Raw genomic sequence first — 9,070 nt, forward strand, 5'->3', positions numbered from 1 at the left:
AGTTTAAAATTGTTTTTAGAGAATGACTACTTTAATTTGCAATTCTACCTATAGCACATTAGTGTACCTGTTTTCCTGCAACCTCTCCAAAAACTTAATTTTCTTTTTATTTCTTTTTTTTGTCTTACCTATCAACCTTATCGATGGGAGATAAAACCTCAGAATTATTTTGATCTGCACTTCTGTAACTATTAGTGATTTGGAGCATTTGTCACATGGTTGCTGATACTTTCTTTAACAATAAATTGCAGCCTGATCTCTCCATTCTTATAAATTCACTTTTAAAATAAATTTCTAAAGGTTTGTCTACTTTTCAATTGCCTCCTTCTAAAAATATACTGAAAAGGAGAAAACCTAATATTAATTATTTGAGTTTCAGTTGGCTGACTCCTGGTTAATTACATTTCTGTAGTACATATTTACAACATCCTGAGCAGCAATGTCAGGATCATTCTTTCAAATATAGTTGCAGTTATCTTAGATGTTGTTCAACTCTATTCCTTTTGTTTTTTACAGGTTGTTTCATAGCTATGTCTGTGAAGTTAGTGGAAGGATCCAATTACTCCAGAGTGGCTGAATTTGTGTTGCTGGGATTAACTGATTCTCCTGAACTCCAGGCTTTCTTCTTTGTGGTGTTCCCTATTTTTTATGTGATGACTATATTAGGCAATATTCTCATTTTGGTTACCGTTATATCTACCCAACAACTTCATTCTCCCATGTATTTCTTCCTCAGCAACCTGCCTTTCATTGACATATGTCTGTTGTCCTTTGCTACACCAAAGATGATCATGGACTTTTTCATCCATCATAAGGCCATCTCTTTTGAAGGTTGCATCTCTCAAATCTTTCTCTTGCACCTCTTCACTGGGACTGAGATTGTACTGCTTATCTCCATGTCCTTTGACAGATACGTTGCCATATGTAAACCTCTCCGATACTATAATATTATGAGTCAACGTGTGTGTCTGTGCCTTGTGGTGGTTTCTTGGACAGTAGGCTTCCTTCACACAATGAGTCAGTTGGCCTTCACACACTACTTGCCATTCTGTGGTCCTAATGTTGTGGACAGCTTCTTCTGTGACCTTCCTTTAGTCATTCAACTTGCCTGCATAGATATCTATGTCCTAGGACTCTTCATGATTTCAACCAGTGGCATGATTTCTCTGGTCAGCTTCCTGCTCTTGCTTACCTCCTACATCATTGTTCTGGTCAGTCTTAAGAAGCACTCCTCCAGTGGGTCATCGAAGGCACTTTCTACCTGTACTGCACATTTCATCGTTGTGTTCATGTTCTTTGGTCCATGCATATTCATCTATGTATGGCCCTTTACCAACTTCCTTGCAGACAAGTTTCTTTCTGTATTTTATACCATTTTCACACCTTTCTTGAATCCACTTATCTACACTCTGAGGAACCAAGAGATGAAAGCTGCCATGAAGAAAATGAGCAACCAATATATTAGTTCCCAGAAAACTGAACAGTTTCCAAGATGCCCTGTACAATGAAGAAAACACTTCTCTGGGACCCAATATCATCTGTTTTCCATCCTTAGAATAATAATTTTTTTTAATCCAACAGTATTTCATTAAATGCCTACTACACGACAAGGGTGCTATGCTAGAGCTGGAAGAGAATTTAAGATTATCTAATCTAATAATTCTATCTTAAATCTGAGAAACCAGAGCCCCATAAAGACTAAAAGATTGCACACTGTAGTTATAGCAGTCACAATTAAAACTCTTATCTCCTGTCATGTCTCTTTCCGTGACATCACAGGGACTCTGCTATTATCAATTGCTGTGTTTCCACAGCAATTAGAATGTTCTTGTCAAAAATATTTTTATAGAATGCACTTATATACAAGAACCAGAATTTCACTCTTTGCAATTTGATTTAAAGTTGTGATTCCTTTTGCTCGAAAATTTGAATAAGTAACTACACCTAGTCTAGTATTTTAGTATCTTTCCATATTCAAGGCAACATTTGGAGAATGTATAAGTTGTTGTTCACATATTCTCTAGCTGAATGACTTGAGCAAGTCTCTGAGTCTTTCTAAATCTCAAACATGTCATTAATAAAGTGGAAATAATTATGTACTACATACTCCACAGGGCTATTGTGAGCAAAGTGCTTTATAAACAAAGCATTTACATAAATGTGGGCTATCGTGTGAGGTTTATACAATGTCAGTACTAGCACAGGAAAGATAGTAATCCTTTTAGAATATTATCCATGGGTGTGTACAATGATAGATGTTTTAAAATATAATTTTATAGAAATGCATATTTTTAATATAAAAAAATTCAGCTCTCCACTAGCCATAGAAATTTATTCTGTATGGTTCCATGACTTCTTTCGTTCAAAGCCTCTGGTGGACAGTCATAAAACAAGGATCGTTCATCATTATATCTTTATTGGATGATTTTTAACAAATATTTGAAGCATATTTAATAAGAAAGCAAATAGTACATTCCAAAGATCCTTTTTACATTGTACTTCATGAATTCCCACATTATCAAGCAGAGACCTCTAAAATGCTATGATGGGTTCTTTTTATTTTAATTCAATTTCATTTTCAGTTCCAAATTGAGAAGGCAAGAAATACAAAACTCATGACAGATATGAAGTCGGACAAAACAATTTCTGCATTAGGTATGTTTTTAAAAAGCAAGAAAAAGAAAAGACGTATGCTTCAATCTGTTCTCTTGTTCAGCCATTTTGAATTGATGGGCATCCCATCAGTTTCCAATTCTTTTGCCAACACAAAAAGGGCTGTTGTAATTATTTTCTCCATACAGCTCCTTTTCCTCTTTCACAAATTCTGGTAGTACACATGTGACATTAAAGAAATTTGATGTAAAATATGTTTTTGGAATACGTACATTATGGACAGTATGTTTTCATCCTTGTAGAGCCCTTAGTTTAAATAGCTTAGCATTTTGCAAAGTGTGTTCTTCCAACATGTAGTATTTCACATATACAAATAAGGGTTCTGTAAGATTCTGGAGGCAGAAGTATTTTTTTTCCTGCTAAAACAGTAAATGTGGTGTAGCAGAAAGAGTACTGGATTTAAAGTCAGAGGATATAGACTTAAGAATCCCATCTGTTACTGCCTACCTTTCTGAGTCTCGTTTTCCTCATCAATAAAATGAGGGCACTGAGCCAGATCATACCTAAGATCTCATCTAGTTCTTGAAATATGAAATGATGACATATTTCAAAGACTCTTTACTCACAACTCTGCAGGGTAGGTAATAAATTGTTTTTTTTTAAATTACTAAATACAGGAAACAATGTTACAGTATGAAAATATTCCTATTTCTATCATAATCCCATATTTTTCAAGCCAATTTATTTCTGAAATATGCCATAGGACTCCAAGAGCAGTATTTTTGGGATGACAATATATATTTCAGGCTTGAAAATTTTCTGTAGTCCAATCACTTTAGGAAATGATGACCTAATCTAAACTTCTAAGGGTCACACAGAGCTCGATAGTAGTGGTATCAGCAGCACTCAAACTCATAACTACCAACCATAATTTGGTGCTCTTTCCAAATTAACCTTTGTAAAAAACCATCTAAAAGTTACATTATTTTGAAAAGATACAATTTGGAAAAACCATAAAGTTTCACCTCAATCTTTGAGCATTTTAATTACTAAAATTAGTTTTGAAATTTTTCCCTGAAACAATGTGTATGTCAATACATGCAGTAGTAAAACCATTACAGAATTATTATTTTATTTTTAATTAAATTATTTTATTTATTTTCAGTGTTCAACAATCACTTCTGTATATCTTAGATTTTTTTCCCTTCCCTCCTCCTGATTTCCTCCTTCCTCCCTACTCCCTCCCTGAGATGGCATACAATCTTATGTAGCTTCTACACATACATTCCTATTAAATACATGTTGCATAGAAGAATTGAACTGGAAGGGAGAAATCATAAAATAAAACAACACATAATGCAAAAGAAGATGATCTGTTTCTATCTGCGATCCAGTTCCATAGTTCTTTCTCTGGATGTGGAAGGCATTTTCCCTCAAGAGTCCACTGGAAATTTTTTAAGTCCATGCATTGCAATGAAGTATTCAGTCTACAAGAAAAATTTCTCCCACACTGTGATTGTTGCTGTATTAAAAGTTCTCCTGGTTCTGCTCCTTTCATTCAGCATCAGTTCATATAAGTCTATCCAGGTTTCTCTGAACTCTTCCTGTTCATCTTTTCTTATAGCAAAATTGTGTTCCATTACATTCATATACCACAACTTGTTCAGTCATTCCCCAGTTGATGGGCATTGCCTTGATTTCTAGTTTTTGGCCACGAAAAAGAGAGCTGTTATAACTGTTTTTATACTTTTCCATTTCTCCAATCTCTTTAGGATAGATTCAAAGAAGAGATATTGCTGGGTCAAAGGGTAGGCACAATTTTGTAGCCCTTTGTGCATAGTTCCAAATTGCTCTCCAGCATGGTTGGATCAACTCACAGCTCTACCAACAATGGCTTAGTGTTCCAACTCTCCCACATCTTCCGCAACAGAATTTTTATTTGTTTTATTTTTTTTAATTAAATTTATTTATTTAACTTTTAACATTCATTTTCACAAAATTTTAGGTTACAAATTTTCTCTCCTTTTATCCCCTCCCCCCCAAACACCAAGCATTCTAATTGCCCCTATGACCAATCTGCTCTCTCTTCTATCATCCCTCTCTGCCCTTGTCTCCGTCTTCTCTTTTGTCCTGTAGGGTCAGATAGCTTTCTATACCCCTTTACCTGTATTTCTTATTTCCTAGTGGCAATAACATTACTCTACAGTTAATCCTAACACTTTGAGTTCCACCTTCTTTACCTCCCTCCCTCTCCACCCCTTCCCTTTGGAAGGCAAGCAATTCAATATAGGCCAAATCTGTGTAGTTTTGCAAATGACTTCCATAATAGTTGTGTTGTATAGGACTAACTATATTTCCCTCCATCCTATCCTGTCCCCCATTACTTCTATTCTCTTTTAATCCTATCCCTCCCCATGAGTGTCAACCTCGAATTGCACTCTCCTCCCCATGCCCTCCCTTCTATCATCCCCCCCACCCTGCTTATCCCCTTATCCCCCACTTTCCTGTATTGTGAGATAGGTTTTCCTACCAAAATGAGTGTGCATTTTATTCTTTCCTTTAGTGGAATGTGATGAGAGTAGACTTCATGTTTTTCTCTCACCTCCCCTCTTTATCCCACCACTAATGAGTCTTTTCCTTGCCTCTTTTATGAGAGATAATTTGCCCCATTCCATTTCTCCCTTTCTCCTCCCAATATATTTCTCTCTCACTGCTTGATTTCATTTTTTTTTAAGATATGATCCCATCCTCTTCAATTCACTCTGTACACTCTGTCTCTATGTATGTGTGCGTGTGTGCATGTGTGTCTGTGTAATCCCACCCAGTACCCAGATACTGAAATGTTTCAAGAGTTACAAATATTTTCTTTCCATGTAGGAATGTAAACAGTTCAGCTTTAGTAAGTCCCTTATGACTTCTCTTTGCTGTTCACCTTTTCATGGTTCTCTTCATTCTTGTCTTTGAAAGTCAAATTTTCTTTTCAGCTCTGGTCTTTTCATCAAGAAAATTTGAAAATCCTTTGTTTCATTGAAAGAACAATTTTTCCCCTGAAGTATTATACTCAGTTTTGCTGGGTAGGTGATTCTTGGTTTTAGTCCTAGTTCCTTTGACTTCTGGAATATCCTATTCCATGCCCTTCGTTTCCTTAATGTAGAGGCTGCTAGGTCTTGTGTTATCCTGATTGTATTTCCACAATACTTGAATTGTTTCTTTCTAGCTGCTTGCAATATTTTCTCCTTGACCTGGGAACTCTGGAATTTAGCCACAATGTTCCTAGGAGTTTCTCTTTTTGGATCTTTTTCAGGCAGTGTTCTGTGGATTCCTTGAATATTTATTTTGCCCTCTGGTTCTAGAATCTCAGGGCAGTTTTCCTTGATAATTTCATGAAAGATGATGTCTAGGCTCTTCTTTTGATCATGGCTTTCAGATAGTCCCATAATTTTTAAATTGTCTCTCCTGGATCTATTTTCCAGGTCAGTTGTTTTTCCAATGAGATATTTCACATTATCTTCCATTTTTCCATTCTTCTCTCTTTGTTCTGTGATATCTTGCTTTCTCATAAAGTCATTAGCCTCCATCTGTGCCATTTTAATTTTGAAAGAACTATTTTCTTCAGTGAGCTTTTGAATTTCCTTTTCCATTTGGCTAATTCTGCTTTTTAAAGCATTCTTCTCCTCATTGGCTTTTTGAACCTCTTTTGCCAATTGAGTTAGGCTAGTTTTCAGGGTGTTAATTTCTTCAACATTTTTTTGGGTCTCCTTTAGCAGGGAGCTGATCTGCTTTTCATGCTTTTCTTTCATCTCTCTCATTTCTCTTCCCAGTTTTTCCTCCACCTCTCTAACTTGATTTTCAAAATTCTTTTTGAGCTCTTCCATGGCCTGAGCCCATTGGGTGGGCTGGGACACAGAAGCCTTGATTTCTGTGTCTTTGCCTGATGGTAAGCATTGTTCTTCCTCATCAGAAAGGAAGGGAGGAAATGTCTGTTCTCCAAGAAAGTAACCTTCTATTCTCTTATTTCTTTTCCCTTTTCTGGACATTTTCCCAGCCAATGACTTGACCTCTGAATCTTCTCCTCACACCCACCTCGCCTCCTGATCCTCCCAGCCAGTGTTTGGGGTCTGAGATTCAAATGCTGCTTCCAGCCTTAGGGCTTTTGGTGGAGGCAGGGCTGCTATTCAGTGTGAGATTAAGTTCAGGTGCTCAGGTTGGGGCAGGGCCACCTCTCAGGCTCAATTCCCTCAGGGGGTTTATGCACAGACCTTCCACAATGGGTTCAGGCTCCCGCCCACTTGGGGAGCCCTGGTCTGCAGCCGCCTCTCAGCTTCTACCTCCTGGGGGGGCCTGAATTAGGGAGGCACCCCACTCCCCTCTCGACCCGCCAAAGAGACTCTCTCACCAACCCCAGTCACCTATGGGTGGAGGTACTTGTGCGGCCGCTGGTGATCCTGTCCCTGAAGCCTGGTCGGATCTGTTTCTCTTGGTGCCGTGGCCGCAGCAGGTCTGGGCTGGGCTCCATGTCTGCAGCGCGACGGACCTTTTGCGAGAGGTTTGGAGGTCTCTCTGTGGGTGGAGGGACCCGCGTAGCCGCTGGAGATCCCCTCCCTGAAGCCTGCTCGGATCTTTTCCTCTCGGTGCCACGGCCGCGGCAGGGCTGCACTCAGCTCCCAGTCCCAGCGCCCAGTCCGCAGCATGAAGGACCCCCCGAGAGAGGTTTGCAGGTCTCTCTGGAACAGAAATCTCCCTCACTGCAATGTTCTGTGACCTCTGGGTGCAGAATTCGCCGTGAGTCACTTCCTTGTAGCTGTTCTATGTGTTGTGGGTTCGGAGCTATGTGTATGTGCGTCTTTCTACTCCGCCATCTTGGCTCTGCCCTCCAGAATTTTTAAATTGCAAAATTACGTGATGTATTTATGTGTTGTCTTGATCAAATGTATTCTTGGATTCATATAAATAGCAGTAGAAAATTTTAGATTGTGTGTAGCTCTTTGGATTGACTAGCCATAATGATGACCTTTTGCACATTCACAGACAGTGGGTGCAACGTTAACATTAGAAATTCTTTCTATTTTAAGAGAGCAATTGGAATTAAGGAAGAATGGACATAGCATTGTGTTATGTGTGTAATGTTTTAAACTTCTGAATCAGTATTTCCCAATATTATTCAATTTGAGACTCACAGTTAGGTCAGATGTTGTTTTTCTTGCTTGAGAAATAAGTAGTGGTAAGAACAAGTTGTAATTTTGCCTAAGGTCATATAATTATTACATGTATTACATTTTGCATACCTGAGTTGTTTTGTGAAGTATTACATTTTTTGAGTTTAAATATGTTTAAAAAAACATGTCCTCCAGTCCTGTATTTTTCTATTAGACTACAAATATTTACTCATGTCTCATGAACATGTAAGTAGAAACTAAATGAGTGGAAATTTTATGTATTTGCTTTATCCTTTTTCTAAAGTAGTATTTTATCTCCCTCTACCAATTATATGTCAAGGGAATTTTTAGCATTCATTTTTACGAGATTTTGAGTTCCAATTTTTCCCCTTCTTTCCTTCCTCTCCTCTCCTTCCCCTTCTGAAAATGGTAGGCAATTTGATATACACAACATATTTCATTTGATACACATTCATGTGATATATAAAACATATTTCCATATAAGCCACTGTTGTGAAAGAAGAAACATATCAAAAGGAAAAAATGGGAAAAAGTATAAAGTAAGCTAAAATAATTATGCTTTAATTTGCATTCAGAGTCTATCAGTTTTTTATCTGGATATGGATAACATTTTCCTTCCTTCTTTGCACTTGTCATTGATCACTGTGTAGTTGAAATGAGCTTTCATTCATAGTTGAGCATTACACAATGCTGATGATACTATGTACAATGATTTCCTGGTTCTGCTCAATTCGCTTTGCATCAGTCTGTACAAGTTTTTGCAAGATTTTCTTAAATTTGCCTGTTCATTATTTCTTATTGCACAGTAGTATTCCATTACATTTATCTACTACAGTTTATTCAGCCATTCCCCCAACTGATCGGCATTCCCCCTGTTTCCAATATTTTGCCACCATGAAAAGGGCTACTCTAAATATTTTTCTCTTTTTTATGATCTTTTTGGGATACAGACCTAGGAGTGGTATTGCTGGATCAAAGACTGTCCTTTGGGCATAGCTCCAAATTGCTCTTCAGAATGTTTGGATCATTTCACAACACTACCAGCAGTGCATCTCTGTCCCCATTCTCCCATATTCTCTCCAACATTTAACATAATCCTTTATTGTTATATTAGCCAATCTGATTGGTGTGAGATGGTATTTCAGAATTGTTTGAATCTGCATTTTTCTAATTAAAAGTGATTTAGAGCACTTCTTCATGTGTCTATAGTTATCTTTGATTTCTGCATCTGAAAACTGCCTGTTCACAATTGGGAAATGGCTTGTATTCTTATAAATTTG

General features: G+C 37.5%; 1 protein-coding gene across 1 annotated transcript; it reads left to right on the forward strand.

Annotated features, from left to right (window-relative positions):
- The first annotated feature begins 530 nt into the window (after positions 1-530).
- LOC140514083 (olfactory receptor 4K3-like) lies at positions 531-1,508 on the forward strand. The gene has a single exon (XM_072624069.1). The coding sequence runs from the start codon at positions 531-533 to the stop codon at positions 1,506-1,508; it is 978 nt and encodes a 325-aa protein (XP_072480170.1).
- The last annotated feature ends 7,562 nt before the right edge of the window (positions 1,509-9,070 follow it).

Source organism: Notamacropus eugenii, chromosome 7 (assembly GCF_028372415.1).
Source record: "Notamacropus eugenii isolate mMacEug1 chromosome 7, mMacEug1.pri_v2, whole genome shotgun sequence".
NCBI classification, from domain to species: domain Eukaryota; kingdom Metazoa; phylum Chordata; class Mammalia; order Diprotodontia; family Macropodidae; genus Notamacropus; species Notamacropus eugenii.

Excerpts from the sequence above, each read along its gene's own strand:
- LOC140514083 (XM_072624069.1), top strand. The coding sequence starts at position 531 with ATGTCTGTGAAGTTAGTGGAAGGATCCAATTACTCCAGAGTGGCTGAA.